Source organism: Myotis yumanensis, unplaced genomic scaffold, assembly GCF_028538775.1.
Source record: "Myotis yumanensis isolate MYYU_CA2020_CCGP unplaced genomic scaffold, mMyoYum1.0.hap1 SCAF_5, whole genome shotgun sequence".
NCBI lineage: Eukaryota > Metazoa > Chordata > Mammalia > Chiroptera > Vespertilionidae > Myotis > Myotis yumanensis.
The window spans coordinates 83,300,118-83,316,267 of NW_027223756.1; the positions used below are offsets into that span (position 1 = coordinate 83,300,118).

Here is a 16,150-nt window from a genome sequence, read left to right on the forward strand (position 1 = left end):
AAATTCCAGAAATAAGCAATTCAGATTCACCTCACTTCATCAAGTAGGCATTTTGTCATCATCACCTCACAAGAAGACAAGGAAGGATAGTATAGTACAGTGAGATATTTTCAGAGAAAGAGAGAGAAATACCACATTTACATAACCTTTATTGCAGTATATTGTTAAATTATTTTATTTGTTGTTAATCTCTTACTGTGCCAAATTTATAAATTACACTTTATCATAGGTATGTATGCATAGGGAAAAAACAGTATATATAGAGTTTGGTACTATCCGTAGTTTCAGACATCACTGGGGGTCTTGGGATGTATCCTCCGTGGAGAAGGGGGGACTACTGTGGTCTTATTTTCACACAAATGATAAAGCATAGTTATGAGTTATGCAGCCTGAAAGGTAAATGGTGGGTTGCTTGGTCTCTTCACATTGGTTTTAACTGAATTTTCACATTTCCAGCGTCCATTGCGAATTTTTGTGAATGATGATCGCCACGTGATGGCAAAGCATTCTTCTGTTTATCCAACCCAAGAGGAACTGGAGGCAGTCCAGAACATGGTGTCCCACACAGAGCGGGCGCTCAAAGCTGTGTCTGATTGGATTGATGAGCAGGAGAAAGGCAGCAGTGAACATGCCGAGTCTGAGAACTTGGACGCGCCCCCAGAGGATGAGAGCAAAGAAGGGGCCGGGTAAGTTTGAGGTTTTGTTGTGGTTTTTTGTTTTGTTTTTCTTCTTTCTAGGGAGACTGACTAGTTTAGAGTTGAGCATTTCCTTTCTGAAGAAACTCCAGCCTTTCTGGGTTCTGGCCAGGCTGAATCCCTCACATAGCATGCGTTGATCTGTCCTTCAGGGAGCAAAAGACGGAGCATATGACCAGAACCCTGCGGGGTGTAATGCGTGTTGGCCTTGTGGCAAAGGGCCTCCTGCTCAAGGGGGACTTGGACCTGGAGCTGGTGCTGCTATGCAAGGAGAAACCCACAACTGCCCTCCTGGACAAGGTGGCTGACAACCTGGCCATCCAGCTCGCTGTGAGTGTGACCACCTCCACTGGGTGGGGCAGAGGAAGAGATGCCCAACTGTGACATGTGCCAAAAGACATACTCTACACCCACCCTTATACCTGCTGTGCTCACACCTCAATAGGGAAAGGACAGGGTGCTGCAGAGCCACTTAGGATCTGAGGACAATGGCTGGGTGGCTGCAGTGGTGCCCAGACACTGGCTTCGAGGAAGGACCCAGTACCTACCATATACTAGGCTGCACTGTTCTAGGGCCTCAGTAGGCTTGAATTTCACATCCAGACTCCATTTGGATGGCTGGGTGGGAGGATGGATGAATAGATAGTATAATTAACTCTTTCCCTCTGATCTAAACTTTGACATCATCGAAACCTTTTTAAAAATCAGATCCTATTTTTCCCCTTAATCCTCGCCTCAGGGCATGTTTTTGATTTTTAGAGAGAGAGGGAAAGGGAGACAAACACCAATTGGTTGCCTCCCGCATGTGTCCCTACAGGGGATGGAACCCACAACTTACAAATGACTAGGAAACAAACCCACAATCATTTGGTATAGAAGGTAACACTCCAACCAACCGAGCCACCCTGCCAGGGCCAGGCATACATTTTACATGTATCATTTCATCTTCACAATGCTCCTTGTAGATAGGGCTTTATCAACAAGGTATTTGGGAAGAGTAACAGACACTGGCACCCCTAGCTGCTGATTTCTGGGGCTTCAGAACCTCCACACATCACTGCAACCGGCTGCCTCCTGGATTTAATGACAGGATTAGCAAAAACAAAAGAAGTAAAACTCATTCCTTAGAAATACCATTCACTTCTTTTTTAAATTCTTACTTGAGGATATGCTTATTGATTTGGGGGGGGGCGCATTGATGTGAGAGGGAACATCAGTTGGTTGCATTCTGTCCCTTGTGACTGACAATTTGGGATTCAGGACAAAGGGCAGAATTGAAATGTGAAGCTAATGCACTACAATAGGTCATTCTGAGGTGCTATTTAAGATGAAACCCTAGCTTTTCTGTTTTAATAGTAAGTAATTTTAAGTTAATTTTATCCTTGTCTATTAAAAGCCTATTAATTGAAGAAAATTAAGCTGATGAAAATGTTTCTGAAGGAAGGACTTTTTTTTCTTACTGATTTTTTAGAGGATGGGGAGAGAGAGAGACATCAATGTGAAAGGGAAACATTGATGTGAACCAGCATTACCTTCAGTGCATGGGATGATGCTCAACCAACTGAGCAGAAGGACAACTTTTTTTATATATAAAGAGTGGGTTTTAGAGAAAGATGCAAATAAACTACATTTTTATCTGTTTAGATTGGTGGGTTGTGGCTTTTCTGTTTTGTTTTGTCTTTTTGTTTAAAACAACACAGATATATTATCTTTCAGTTCTGGAGGTCAAACAACACAGATATATTATCTTTCAGTTCTGAAGGTCAGAAGTCCTATGTAGGTCTCTGTGGGCCAAAATCAGGCTGTAGAGGAGAAACTATCCTGTTCATTCAAGTTGTTGACATAATTCAGTTCCTTGTAGTGGTAGGACTAAGTTTCTTGCCTTCTTGCTGGTTGTGTTAGCCGAGGGTCATTCCCAGCACCTATAGGCCACTGCTGTATTCCATTACTGAGGCTTCCCTCATCTTCAAAGCCAGAAACCTTGGGTGGAATCACTTTCATACTTCAAGTTGGCTCTTCCTCCTGTCTCATCTCTAGATGAATGGGTTTGTTGTTGTTGTTTGTTTTGTTTTTGACCAGCAAATTTGCACACACACACACCCAGGAGACATGTGGTAGTTTCTGGGGACAGTTTTGGTTGTCACAGTGTGAAGAGTAGAGTGCTACTGGCATCTATTGGGTAGAGGGTGGCGGTATGCTGCTCATCACCCTACAATGCACAAGACAGACCCACTCTCAGAATGATCCGGCCTGAAGGCCAGTACTGCGGAGGAGCAAAACCCCCAGTTTAGATTTTTGGAAGTACAGTTGTCTTCCCTACATTTGAAACTTACTTTGTTTCCCTTTAAAAAATAATAAAAGCTTGACTTTCCTTCATCAAGGCATGTAAACTGGTATTTAAAAAAACAGAGTCAGACCATTGTGACCATCCTTATAGAGACATGCATTTGCAGTGAGTACGTGCTTTAATATGCACCACACGACAAACTATTTTACCGCACATCATTTTCACTCCACACATTGGTGGCTGCTCATCCCGGTGTGGAAATAGCAGTTCCTAGATGCTCACTTTGTGCTGCGAGCTGAGCTTTCCATCCAGAGTCCAGGTTAAGCCTCCTGCAGCCTTGTGGCGTAGGTCATGTCATTAAGTCCATTTTACAAATTAGAAGCCACAATGTTTTGGGAGTTTTTTAAGACTTATTAATTTATTTTTTTAGAGAGAGAGAAACATCAATGTGCCCTGACCCAGGAATCGACTCAGCAACCTTTCAGTGCACAGGACAACGCCCAACCAACAGAACCACACCTGCCAGGGCTAGAAATAGGAGTCATAATGAGATTAAGTGATTTGTCTAAAGTCACGCAACTAGCTAATGACAAAAGGAGGATTCACGCTCTCAGGCCCTGAACTGTTGCATGTTGCATTATGAAGCTTCCTGTGAAAAATGACATCTTTGCCTATGAAGTACTGGAAAATAGCCATAGACCTTGCCAATTAGAGGGAGGTCCTGACCCCCTAGATGAAGGGCCTGCTGTCCATCACACCCCAAGACATTGGCCTGTTTTCTGCAACAACCAGTGGGGCTAACTAGAAGTGTGGATTCCCTTGAGAAAGTATTTGAAAATTGCATTTTCTTTTTTTAGGCTGTTACAGAAGATAAGTACGAAATACTCCAATCTGTCGATGATGCTGCGATAGTGATAAAAAATACAAAAGAGCCTCCATTGTCCCTGACTATCCACCTGACATCCCCCGTTGTCAGAGAAGAAATGGAGAAAGTATTAGCTGGAGGTAGGGAGGCTGAGAAGGCCAGCAGGACTTTGGAAACTTGGTGTTCCCTCACTACTCAAATGTGCTATTCAGTTTTAGACTTCGTTGATAAAAGGATACTGGTGTAGCTTTGCCCACTGTTACTCTGAGATCACATCTCCTGTTTTGGTACTGGGGAGTTTGATCAAACAGTTGCACTAAAAGTGAGTAGCACTTTTCAGAGGATTGCACCATTTTGGTTTGTCTTAATCCTTGAATGCTGTCATCAGTGTTACAGTTGGCTTTTCTATTGAGCCATTCTCTTCTGTGGCCTTGAAAAAGTATGTCCAGGGTGATGTTACAGTTTTTTTAAATTATGGGAGACAACCATATGGCTTCTGCGTAAACATCATGATGGAGTTGTACTAGCAGCTTGTGGTGCAGCAGAACTGAGGGCTTCTTCATTTGTCTTCCTTCCACTGGCTGCTTTGATCAGCTCAGTAATTGAAATGCAAAGAGCTGATACAAAGTTAAACAGTTGTGTGATTTTATTTTTCAAAAAACTAAAGTTCAGACACTAATAATGCTTTCACAACTCAGAGTCCTCCCAGGGCTTCCCTCTTGTGTGAATTTTTTTATCACAAACATCACACCACAAATTAAGGGAACAGGCCTTATCCAAATCCCTGATACGCACACGGCAGAACTACAAACACCAGCTTTGCTGCAGCATGGGCTCACACTTAGCACCCTTGTTGCTGTGCTTTGATTACCTTTGGTTCTGATACCTGAATCCAACTACCAACGCCCTTTTAGTTTATCAGTTTAGGGAAGCTGGACCTTTGACCAACAGGACTCTCTCTGTCAAGGGCTGGGGCTAGGGCAGTCCTGCCTGGTGGGTGGAGGTGGTCCCCTTTGCGGCAGATGCCTTGGGATGGCTGTTGTGGGAAGCAGAGAGGGAGTTCATTTCGACTCCCCCCCACCACTCTTTTGTTTTTGTTTTTTTTGTAGGGTTTTTTTGTGTGTGTGGTTTTTTTTTCTCTATTGGAAATTTTAATATAGCTAATTTATTGGGAGATACCGGGGAGGAAGCATGGTAACAGTCTATTAGAAGATAGGATCCACCTATCTATTCCCTCCCCTATGGGATTATTCCTTGTAGAGTAACTTCCCACTTGTATTTTCGTTTTTTTTTGTTTTTGTTTTTTTTTGGAGGGGCCTCCAATTTTTGCAATTTCCTCTCTGGGCAGAGTTGACACACTCAGGCTTCTCCTTCCCTGGTCCAGGGTAGAGATGACTTGAGATTCTGGGAACCTCCACTGCTCTTTAGGAAGCTGCCACATCCCCTTTCCACCTGACAGAAACCCCTTGGTCAAACTGTGCCTTGTCTTCTTATTCCATCCATGAATAGAAACGCTATCAGTCAACGACCCCCCGGACGTCCTGGACAGGCAGAAATGCCTTGCTGCCTTGGCGTCCCTCCGACACGCCAAGTGGTTCCAGGTTTGCATTTTGTTCTTCTATTTGTCTTTTGGTAGAGAATTCCTAAGTTTTAACGTGGCTAACTTGCACTGTAAAGTTTCAGTAATGTTGACCAGTGCCGTGCAGAGTTGAGCACCTGCAGGCATGCAGTTGCTAATGCAGCACGCATAAACCAATTGCCAGTCCCCCAAGGAGGCTTGTGACTGAGTAGGTGGGTTGCTGCTGCTTTGTGCCAAGAGTAACATTATTATCGTCCACACAGTGGCATCACTGCCAACCACACACTTGATGGTTGTGAATGTTCATCCTTTACCCTGGACAAAGTAGCACCCTGAGACTTGTGTTGTTCATGTTTGCCTTGTGTTCTGGTAGGTGCCTTGTGTAAAGAGTCTGTGCTTTGTTCCTCTAGGCCAGAGCCAATGGGCTGAAGTCTTGTGTTATTGTCATCCGGGTCCTGAGGGACCTGTGCACCCGAGTGCCCACCTGGGGTCCTCTAAGAGGATGGGTAAGGCACCTTCTAGCTATGGCCACCTGGGGATTGTGTACCAGGGACCTTCTTCCATAGCCCAGGAATATCTTCTGGTATCTGGGCTAGAGTGGCCCTTTGGGGTGTAGCTGATGTGTCCCCATCCTAGCTGCTTGTTTAGCAACTGCTGTATGCCACATCCTGGGTGGAAGGTGAAAGTGAGACCAGGACCCCCATCACTGTTGAGGAGGTACACAGCTTAGCCTAGGGAGGGTGCTAGCACATACTGTGACATGCTCGGCTCCATGATGAAGCCTTTGTGGCTACTCTTGGCCGGCAGTCAGCAAATAGGCCTACAGGCCAATTCTGGCCAGCTGCCTGTTTTACAGCACATACTTAAGGATGTTTTTGTAATTTTAAATATAAGTACCTACAAAATAACTTTAACTTGGCCTCCTGGCCAATGTGGCTGAAAAGATTGAATGTCTGGCCCTTTAAGGAAAAGTTGGCTGAGCCCTGATCTACGTGTCCTATCTTTGGCTTAGCCCTGACTTGTGAACTTGAATGGCTGTGACTTTCCATGCTAGCCCCTCCTCACATATACACAGTGACAGCTCCTCAGCATTGGCCAACCACCCCCACCCCCCACCCCTGGACATGGGCTAACTATCCCTCTTGCCTTTCAGCCCCTTGAGCTTCTCTGTGAAAAGTCCATCGGCACAGCCAACAGACCCATGGGTGCTGGCGAGGCCCTGCGGAGAGTGCTGGAGTGCCTGGCGTCAGGCATCGTGATGCCAGGTTGGGGCCTTGTGCTTTGCAAGTTATAGGAAAAGGACAGGGATCAAGGCCCTGAGGCCACTTCCTGGCGGGTCCCCTGACCGGGTTAGGGCAGCAGCAGCTCCATGTCCCCATAGGGCTAAAGCATGTGACTACCCTCTTGCACCATCATATCCAGCCCTGTGCCGGCTCCGCAGCTGTGACTCAGGGCGGATCCGGGGCACTGGTGACCCACTCCCATGTGAGCTCCTTGCTCTGAGACACATGTGGATTATTTCTCTCATGGGCTGGATGCTGAGTGGGTCACCGAGCTCAGCGTGTTTTCCAGAGCTGGGTGTGGATGGGGCGTGGGGGGTAACGCATCTGGTTCCCTCAGCCAGTACAACTCTTCCGAGACACTAAAGGATAATCCTCTGCATATCTTCCTTGTTTCCTGCCTTCAGATGGTTCTGGCATTTATGACCCTTGTGAAAAAGAAGCCACTGATGCTATTGGGCATCTAGACAGACAGCAACGGGAAGATATCACACAGAGTGCGCAGGTATAGTCATCGCCATTGCCACCGTGAGCCCTTACCCAGTCTGTAATCACTGGCTTCTAGTTCCATTACTGGGTATTCTCAGGGTCGCCACTGGACAGTAGGCTCAGGTTGGGACTGAAGGCGAAGGGATTGTGCCTGATACAGGGCGCCCCAATCTGGGCTGCTTCTTTCCCCTGGTGCCACGCGTGGTTGTAGCCTGCTCCTCAGCCTGCTCGGGTGTTGTTTTCAGACACCGAGTTCAGTGGGGAGATGTATTTGCTGTTTAGATTTTTCCAGGGGTCCTTCCCTTGCAGGCCCACCACGTGGCTCCGTGTGGCAACCAGTCCCCAGATTGGGGTCTCCTGTATTCCTCTTGAGGCGGGTGGTCACAGGCTGGCCTTCCCCCACAGCAAGGCTGGGTCCTGGAAGTCAGGCCCTCCCCTGGCTGTTGGGGGACCCCTTGCTATTTTAGGGGAGACTATTAGCAACCCCTCAGCTCCTGCCCCTTCCAGAAGGCATTAGCAAGCGTACACACCTTGGCCAGGCACACAGGGCGGCTGAGTCAGGTTCCTGTTCCTCTTCCCCTTTTCCAGCATGCTCTGCGACTTGCTGCATTTGGACAGCTGCATAAAGTCCTGGGTATGGACCCTCTGCCTTCTAAGATGCCCAAGAAACCAAAGAATGAAAACCCAGTGGACTACACGGGTAAGTCTGCCAAGGGTTCCAAGTTGGGCAGGGGCCTTGTGAGCCCCTCACAGAGCACCAGACTAGTCTCTTAACTACTTCTGTCCTGATCTCTTTCAGTTCAAATCCCCCCCAGTACCACCTACGCCATTACACCAATGAAACGCCCAATGGAGGAGGATGGAGAGGAAAAGTCTCCCAGCAAAAAAAAGAAGAAGATTCAGAAGAAAGGTACAGGCATTTGTTGCTAGGCCTTTTTTATCCTCCATCTGTCTCCATTTAAGGTTAACCACAAAGTAGGGACACACCTGAATTTCTTCAGACATATTTAAGATGTCTTTAAACTGGTTAAGTATATCATATGGGTACAGAAGACAAGTGTGGGGGGAGGATGTGCCCCTACTGGTGACCCCAGCAGTGGCGTGTACCTGGGAACAGCATAGACAAGGCCTTGCAGCTGCCCAATCCATCATCTCCCGTTACAAAAGCCCATATCAGAAGTGACCCCCTCCCCGGTTCAGAACTGACTGATGTTCCAGAGTGATGTTGGTGGTCTTTCTCTAGAGGAGAAGGCAGAGCCTCCCCAGGCTATGAATGCCCTGATGAGGCTGAACCAGCTGAAGCCCGGGCTGCAGTATAAACTGGTTTCCCAGGCGGGGCCGGTCCATGCCCCCATCTTCACCATGTCTGTGGAAGTAGATGGCAGCTCATTCGAGGCTTCCGGACCATCCAAAAAGACTGCCAAGCTGCATGTGGCTGTTAAGGTACGGTAGCTGGTGGCATTATCCAACGTATGCTTTCCCTTTAGACAGCAAAAGCACTTTGTTCATCTAGGATTTTTTCATACCTGTCGTCTCCTATTTAAGTCCTAGCTGCAAACACTATGAGGCTTAGGGAGGGTATACAAACAATGAAATGGTTAGGTTTTTTAATGTTCATCAAATCACATGTGGCAAGAATGCCTTTGTCAGCATGGCTGACAGGCGGAAGGTGTCCACACATGGTTGGGCATGTGGGGAGCTAAAGGAAGCAACACCCTGCAAATTGCTGGGTACCACCCTCGGAGCTTCTGATTTATAGTGTCCCAGTGCTGAGCCCCATCCCTCACGGGGGCCTTGCGGATCTCCCTCCCAGGTGTTACAGGATATGGGCTTGCCTACCGGTGCTGAAGGCAGAGACTCCAGTAAGGGGGAGGACTCGGCTGAGGAAACTGAGGCCAAGCCAGCTGTCATGGCCCCTCCACCTGTGGTAGAAGCCGCTTCGACCCCCACTGCTGCCTTTACTGCGGATCCCACTACCGAGGTGAGCCCATGGTGGGCGCTGGATAGCACAACAGGGTAGTGCAGGCAGCCTTGTGTCCTCTGAACCTGGATGGTTGCTGGTCCTCCTCATTTTCTCGCAAAGGAGTCACCTTCCAGTCTGGGAACCTATAGGGGGAACTGGATGTGAGCCTTTGAGCTACTACTCAGAAGGCTTTGCTGATGTTGACCTAGCACTCAGGGATGTCCTGGGGTGACCCTCAGTCAATGATAGGCCATTTCCCAGAAGAAGAGGGTGCAGGTGGAGGTCATCTTATTGCTGGGAGGCTCACAGGTGATTTTCAGAGGCGAGGGTGGTGTGGGACAGCAGGATACATGGAGTGGAGGGCTGTGATGCAGTAGTGGCTATACAGCACGTGTTGGACAGCCCTTGGCTGAGTGGGTTGGGTTTGTGTGTGTGTTTTTTTCCTTTTTCCCTGAGAACATAAAACAGCAGGGGCCGATTCTGACCAAGCATGGCAAGAACCCCGTCATGGAACTTAATGAGAAGAGGCGTGGCCTCAAGTATGAGCTCATCTCAGAGACTGGTGGCAGCCATGACAAGCGCTTTGTGATGGAGGTGAGTGATCCTGGAGCAGTTCCTGTGGAGGCCTGGAATCTTTGGAGAGTCCCCTTGCCCCAGTGGGAGGTTTTGGATCACCCCTGACACATGTCTGTTCTTTCAGGTCGAGGTAGATGGACAGAAGTTTCAAGGTGCTGGCTCAAATAAAAAGGTGGCAAAAGCACATGCTGCCCTTGCTGCGCTAGAAAAGCTATTCCCTGATGCCCCTCTCTCCCTGGAAGCCAATAAGAAGAAGAGAGCACCTGTGCCTGTCAGAGGTGGACTGAAATTTGCTGCTAAGGTAACTGGCTGCCCCTGCAATCTCTTAAGCTTGGCATGAATTCTTCTGTGATCTGAAAATGAGGCAAATGTAACTTGTCTGTTCTTTCTTGTCCAGCCACATAACCCTGGTTTTGGCATGGGAGGCCCCATGCACAACGAAGTGCCCCCACCCCCAAACCTTCGAGGGCGGGGAAGAGGAGGGAGCATCCGTGGTCGGGGTAGAGGAAGAGGATTTGGTGGCGCCAACCATGGAAACTACATGAATGCTGGTGAGGAACCTTGTCCCATACCCATGGGCCTGTCTTGCTCTCTCGGGTGTGTGGGGCCCCTAGGGTTGAGCTGAGATGCTGGGAGAGGCAGATGCAGAGGAGACCTGCCTCCAGCCCTGATAACCCTATCGGTTCCTTTCTAGGCGCTGGGTATGGCAGCTATGGGTATGGAGGCAACTCGGCAACAGCTGGCTACAGTAAGTGTGTATTTCTCTTGGTCTGAGTTTGGGAAGAAGCTGCAGTGTAGCTCCCATGCCTGAGTTAGGTCAGGGTGGCCCACACCCATCCTTGGTGATTAGATCAGGTGGTCCTCAAGGCCCCCACCCTCCCCATCCTGCAAAAGTGTGATTTACTCTGTAAATGTTAACACACACACTGTATGACTTGAAAGTACCTTAAAAGTAAAAAATTTTAAATTTCTCTGCTTTAAGCCATGTGAACGAAGCACCAATCTATGAATATACTTTTCCTGACAATGCACAGCTCTTGTCTTGAGAAGGAGCCTTCATTGGGGGGTTACAGGAGCAGAGAAATCTAAAACATGAATTTCAAATGTGGCGCTCTGTGCCATTTTTCAAAAGAATTCTAATTTTTTTTCTCTGCTCTGTCTCCCCCTTTTGTAGGTGACTTTTTCACAGACTGCTACGGCTATCATGATTTTGGGTCTTCCTAGAGCATCTAAAAGTATTGCACACAAAATCAACTTTTTACTCCAATTTTCTCGAACTCCAAAACCTAAAGTGTCCGTGCTGTGCCCCTGTGCTTCACTGGGTTTCTCAACCGTGGCTTGTCACCGCAGCTTGTCTGAAACTCTTAGCCTGCAGAATTTAAGACAATGGCAGTTTTTATCGTGATTTGCCTTTGAACTTGGTCATATTGAAGTTAACAATAAGTGGAAAACAATTTTCAGAGAATGCATTTTTTTTGTGCAGAATTGCACAGAATTCTAGAGCCAGCGTTGGTCAGCATCAAGGCAAAAGCCCACCTTTGCTTTTTATGGAAAGCATTACTTTATTTAAGAGACAGATAATGATGCATTTTAATCTACCTTTGTCTTAATTTACAGCAGGTTTTGTATGAATTTTTAACCTTTTAACAAATTCCCAAATCTGGTTGATGCCTTTGATAGTGCTGAAAACTATTTCACCACATCTGAATCCAGAGCAACCGACTTTTTTTTCTTTTCTTTCTTTCTTTCTTTTTTTTTTTATAAGCATGTAAAACAATGGGAACATTGGGGAATTGTATATTGTGCAAAGTTAACCTTTCCTGCCTCTTGTAAATGCTCTGGTGGGTGATTGGGGATGCGACATTCTGTGGCTGGTTTAGCTAGAGGTGAACTCTCAAAGGTATCAAAACTGTGCTTCCATCATTTAGTGCAAGAAATAGACAGGCTTAAGGGATCAATAATGCAGAATTTTGCAAGTCCTGATTACAGTTGCAAATGAATGGAATTCTAGAATTTTCTTAAATGGAGTTTTAAAAATAATCAAGCGGAAAGAGCCTAATATGTAGCTCAATTCTCCGGTGAAAATTTTACCTCAGTAGGGCCTGCACTGCTGGGCGCACAGCTGCGACAAGCCCTGGAAGTTTCCACCCTTTTTACCTTAACGTACAAGCTTGAGATTGTGGCTTCTCCCTGTGTGGAGAGGCGCACGGAGGCGGTTGGGCTCTTTACTCAGGCCCCCATTTCCTGGTGGGAGTCCCTGGAAACAAATCTGGTTTTATCTCTGGTCAGCAGTTCTTTTTTGCAGCAAAGCCTGCCTCTGTGTTGACTTGCAAGATTTTGCGTTTATTCAGGCAAAAACTGGTCAAAACGGTTACTGCATAATTTGTTCCCAGAGGTTTGAAACATTCAGTGAAACTTTTTAAAACTTTGCATGATGTATTTTTTTTTTTTAGAAAGTTATTGTTTGAGAATAATGTCTTTTTATACCAGGAAATAGTTATCCTGAATGACGTTGAAAACTTCCCCTCTCCTTTTTTTTTTTTTTTTTTTTTTAATCAATACATGTTAAAGTAACAAGCCCTAACTACTTGGCGTCTTCATTCATTCCTGTGCTTGTGGAGGGGTGAGGAGGCAGGCACTCAGTGTAGGCCGAGGGTCAGCTGATGTGGCAGAGTTCTAAGAGGGGACTTGAAGAGGACCTCCTGTCCTGGCCTCCTTGTGTTTGCTCTCTTGCATTGTGGGACACATCCTTGTCCTTGGCTTTGCGATGGGGGTGTTGGTATAGGGTGGAGACTGCCCGCCTGAAGAAAATAAACCCATAGCAGAGATCAGTTCTATCCAAATTACTGTTGAAACAACCCAAGGCACACCACTGTGGGGTGCACATCTCCAGTGGGTGGAAGGCTGGTGAGGACTCCCAAATTCACCCAAAAGACGAGGGACCCTTACATGGAACGGGACAGGTTGTGTGGCAGCGTCCCCTCCCTCTCCTACCTATACTGGGCATAGCCAGATTGACCAAGCACCAGCCTCAACCATCTATGGACAGAGGCAGAACTAACCAGCAAAGGCACACCCAGGCCTACCTGCTTTAGGAACCCAGGAGCTCCACTGCCCCTGCGGGAGCACTGGACACTGCCCAGCCAGATGGACAGCAACCCACAGGACCCATCTTCTCCCTGTTCCCGCACCTTAGCTGACCCATCTCCCACAGGTCCACTTGAGTGTCTTTTGGGAGCCATATCTTGACAAACAGTGTTCTGGGGGGTCCTTGCCTAATGACCAGAAGTGGGGGAGCTCTCTGTGACATTCTCCGCCCTTGAGCCTGAGAATGTGGCGGCTTGCTGCACGCTTGTCGGTCCTGCTGCTCAGTCCTGCCTGAGCCCAGCAGCTGTGCTGGGAACAATGAGGTGCCCTCTGGGGAACCACTTGGATCTTCTGATCCCAGCCTTAGTCTTCTTTCCCCTGGAGGCTGTGGAATTGCTCCTAAGGCATGTGTTTGCATAAGTCCCATCAGGAAGGAGTCCCAGGACATTTGGCTTAAGTGTCCATTCCTGGTTCTTCTGGAACTAGGTCAGAGCAGTTGGTCTTCTAAGAATGACACCAATGTCAGGGACCTCGTTAAAGAGCATTTCCTTGGTCACCCTAGCCTGTGACTGCCAAGCCTCTTCCCAGCACAGCAGGGGAGGGCTGGTTGCTTCTCTGGGCTTTGCTTTTCCTGTCATCGTTGGGGACATCTGGGTAGCAGTCAGCTAGTTGTGAATGTCATCCTGCACTCGGAGCCCATCTCATTGTAACGTTGACATCCGCTGCAAAAGCTGCTCTCAGCGTGCTGCCGTGCCGCTGCTTGGCAAAGATCCATTGTCATCAGCTAATGGGTGAGTGGAGCTGAAGGCTGGGCCAGCCCAGACCAGGCTGCTTTAGGGACTGGAGCTGCTGCTCCTTGCTCTCCTGCCTCTCACTCTACCCCCACCTGAGCAGCAGGCTCCTGGGTCAGCCTTCAGGACCCACAGCTTCGACCTTCCCTCCCTACCCCTCTGTTCCCACTCCATTTACCTGAGCCTCCTCCTGACTGGATGCCTTCCTGTTTAGGTCAGTTCTACAGCAATGGAGGGCATTCTGGGAATGCTGGCAGTGGCGGCGGCGGGGGCGGTGGTGGCTCCTCCGGCTACGGCTCCTACTACCAAGGTGACAACTACAGCTCCCCAGTGCCCCCGAAACATGCCGGGAAGAAACAGCCACACGGGGGCCAGCAGAAACCCTCCTACGGCTCAGGCTACCAGCCCCACCCAGGCCAGCAGCAGTCCTACAACCAGAGCCAGTACAGCAACTATGGCCCCCCACAGGGCAAGCAGAAAGGCTATAGTCACGGCCAAGGCAACTACTACTCCAACTCCTACAGCTCCCCCGGGGGCGGGGGCGGCTCCGACTACAGCTACGAGAGCAAATTCAGTGAGTTGGCATCCAGTCCCCCAAAAGCTCAACACTGTCCCACCTCTGGCGGGGGGCTGGAAGGAAGTTGGAGGCATTGGCCTCAGGGTGGGCATTGGGACAAACTTGGAGGCAGAGGCCCCCAGGCTAAGCCCCTGAGGCTGTGGGTTGAGACTGGGGCACAAAGGGTGGAGTCTGAGTCTGGGCCAGCCACTTCGAGGTGACCTGTGGAGCATCCAGCCCTTATAAGAGCGTGAGTTACTCTGTGCTCCATCTCTCCCTCCACCTCATGTACAGAACCGGTGGGCTGCACTGTGTCAATGGCCCCACTGGGGAAGGGTAGGAGTTCCGTGGTTTGTGATGGGACACCCAGTAGCAGGGGCCGGGACTTTGGCTAGCTCTGCAATTACTGAACCGCTGGGAAACCTAGGTTGGAGGAGCAGGTGGGAAAGTGGGGTGGAACTTGGCTTCCGAATATGGTGATCAGGACAATCCAGGGCATGGTGACCTTGTGGGATTCCAGCCATCCCCAAGCAGTTGGTGGTGAGACTAACCTGTGCCAAATCTAAGCAGTCAAGACAGGGAAATTTGCAAGGGTCCAGGGTCTTGGCCAAAGGTCTGCCACGTCCAGGGCTGCAGCACAAGGCCCTTTAACCACACTGTCTTCTCTTTCCCAGACTACAGTGGTAGCGGAGGCCGAAGCGGCGGGAACAGCTACGGCTCAGGCGGGTCGTCGTACAACCCAGGGTCACATGGGGGCTACGGAGGAGGTTCTGGGGGCGGTTCCTCGTACCAAGGCAAACAAGGTGGGCCTGGAGCAGCAGGTGGCATAGCCTGGGGAGGGGGGTCCTCACAGAGGCAGAGGCTGTGAGGATGGGTGTGGCCTGGCTTGGGCAGATAGCCTGGGCAGGGCCACAGTAAAAGCTGCCTTTTGGCTTCTGTGTGGGGCAGGAACAGAAAGCAGGAGACGGGGCATATGGGGCCCTATGCAAGCACCAACGTAGGTGTGCCTTTAGTTTCTTGGCTTTTAGAACCAGAGGTCCAGGAATTACCGTACCCTAAATTTTGCCACCTCCATGAAGAAATGCTGGCAATACGGAGAGCCACAGAAGAGCCTGGTGCTTAGCCCCACTTAGAGCTTCCACTGCTGACACCTTTGTGACTGGGCTGATCCCCACCCCCTCTTTCCCTCAGGAGGCTACTCATCACAATCGAACTACAACTCCCCGGGGTCCAGCCAGAATTACTGCGGCCCTCCCAGCTCTTACCAGTCATCACAGGGAGGCTACGGCAGGAACGCAGACCACAGCATGAACTACCAGTACAGATAAAGCCCTGAGGGTGAAGATTTGTACCTTCTGCACTTACCCCTCCTCGTTGTAAGATTCAGTTTTATGCATCACAGTTAACATGTCTGCGGCCCCTCTGGGTCCTCTTGCCCTACCCTGTCCACGTTGCTGTGTTGTGAGGTGCAGCTGGTCACTTTGTGACCCGTTCTGTGACCCATATTTAGCCGTGTTTGGGACTCCACATCTTCAGTGGTTTGTTAGTTGCCATTACAACTTTGTCCGAGTAGAGTTTTCTGAGTTCTTACAGTTCAGTATCCCTCTGTCTATTTACAATTGGTGTTAGTGTTAACTCAGTTTGTCTTGAAATAGTTACAGAAGGGATACCTCATCTGTTAATGCTTTTGTGAAGTGAGTTAAACGAGCTTTCTGTATTTTAATGCTTTAGTGTTTCAGTTTTATAAGTGAAGATTTTATTTTAAAAAACAGTGGGAAAGAGTGGGGTTTTTGTATGTCTGGATCATTCAGGCAGTACATTTGAATTCAACTGAATGTAGACAAATAAAAAAAGAAAAAAAAAAACTGCACCGTCGTCGTAGGCCTGGGTGTCTGACCCTCCAGGAGTGCAATGGACAGGTTTAGGTTCCTCCACTCTGTTTCCAGCACTGGAAAGTGGAGCACATGTGGCAGGATGGTCCC

At 48.6% G+C, this 16,150-nt stretch overlaps 1 protein-coding gene across 3 annotated transcripts in view; it reads left to right on the top strand.

The window, feature by feature from the left end:
* The window catches only part of ILF3 (interleukin enhancer binding factor 3), a 32,763-nt gene extending 17,177 nt beyond the window's left edge, over window positions 1-15,586 (top strand). Inside the window, exons 3-20 of one of the 3 annotated variants that reach the window (XM_070416032.1) lie at window positions 457-686; window positions 848-1,025; window positions 3,840-3,987; window positions 5,357-5,448; window positions 5,837-5,932; window positions 6,580-6,691; window positions 7,114-7,211; window positions 7,784-7,895; window positions 7,995-8,105; window positions 8,439-8,638; window positions 9,009-9,176; window positions 9,627-9,752; window positions 9,859-10,035; window positions 10,132-10,285; window positions 10,429-10,482; window positions 13,827-14,186; window positions 14,843-14,971; window positions 15,360-15,586. In XM_070416032.1, the coding sequence (XP_070272133.1) occupies window positions 457-686; window positions 848-1,025; window positions 3,840-3,987; window positions 5,357-5,448; window positions 5,837-5,932; window positions 6,580-6,691; window positions 7,114-7,211; window positions 7,784-7,895; window positions 7,995-8,105; window positions 8,439-8,638; window positions 9,009-9,176; window positions 9,627-9,752; window positions 9,859-10,035; window positions 10,132-10,285; window positions 10,429-10,482; window positions 13,827-14,186; window positions 14,843-14,971; window positions 15,360-15,496 (2,682 nt within the window). In that variant the 3' untranslated portion in view covers window positions 15,497-15,586. Of the gene's footprint in view, window positions 1-456; window positions 687-847; window positions 1,026-3,839; window positions 3,988-5,356; window positions 5,449-5,836; window positions 5,933-6,579; window positions 6,692-7,113; window positions 7,212-7,783; window positions 7,896-7,994; window positions 8,106-8,438; window positions 8,639-9,008; window positions 9,177-9,626; window positions 9,753-9,858; window positions 10,036-10,131; window positions 10,286-10,428; window positions 10,483-10,908; window positions 13,612-13,826; window positions 14,187-14,842; window positions 14,972-15,359 lie in introns of those variants that run through there. The other 2 variants (XM_070416034.1, XM_070416033.1) reach the window with 2 other exon arrangements.
* Window positions 15,587-16,150: the final 564 nt, after the last annotated feature.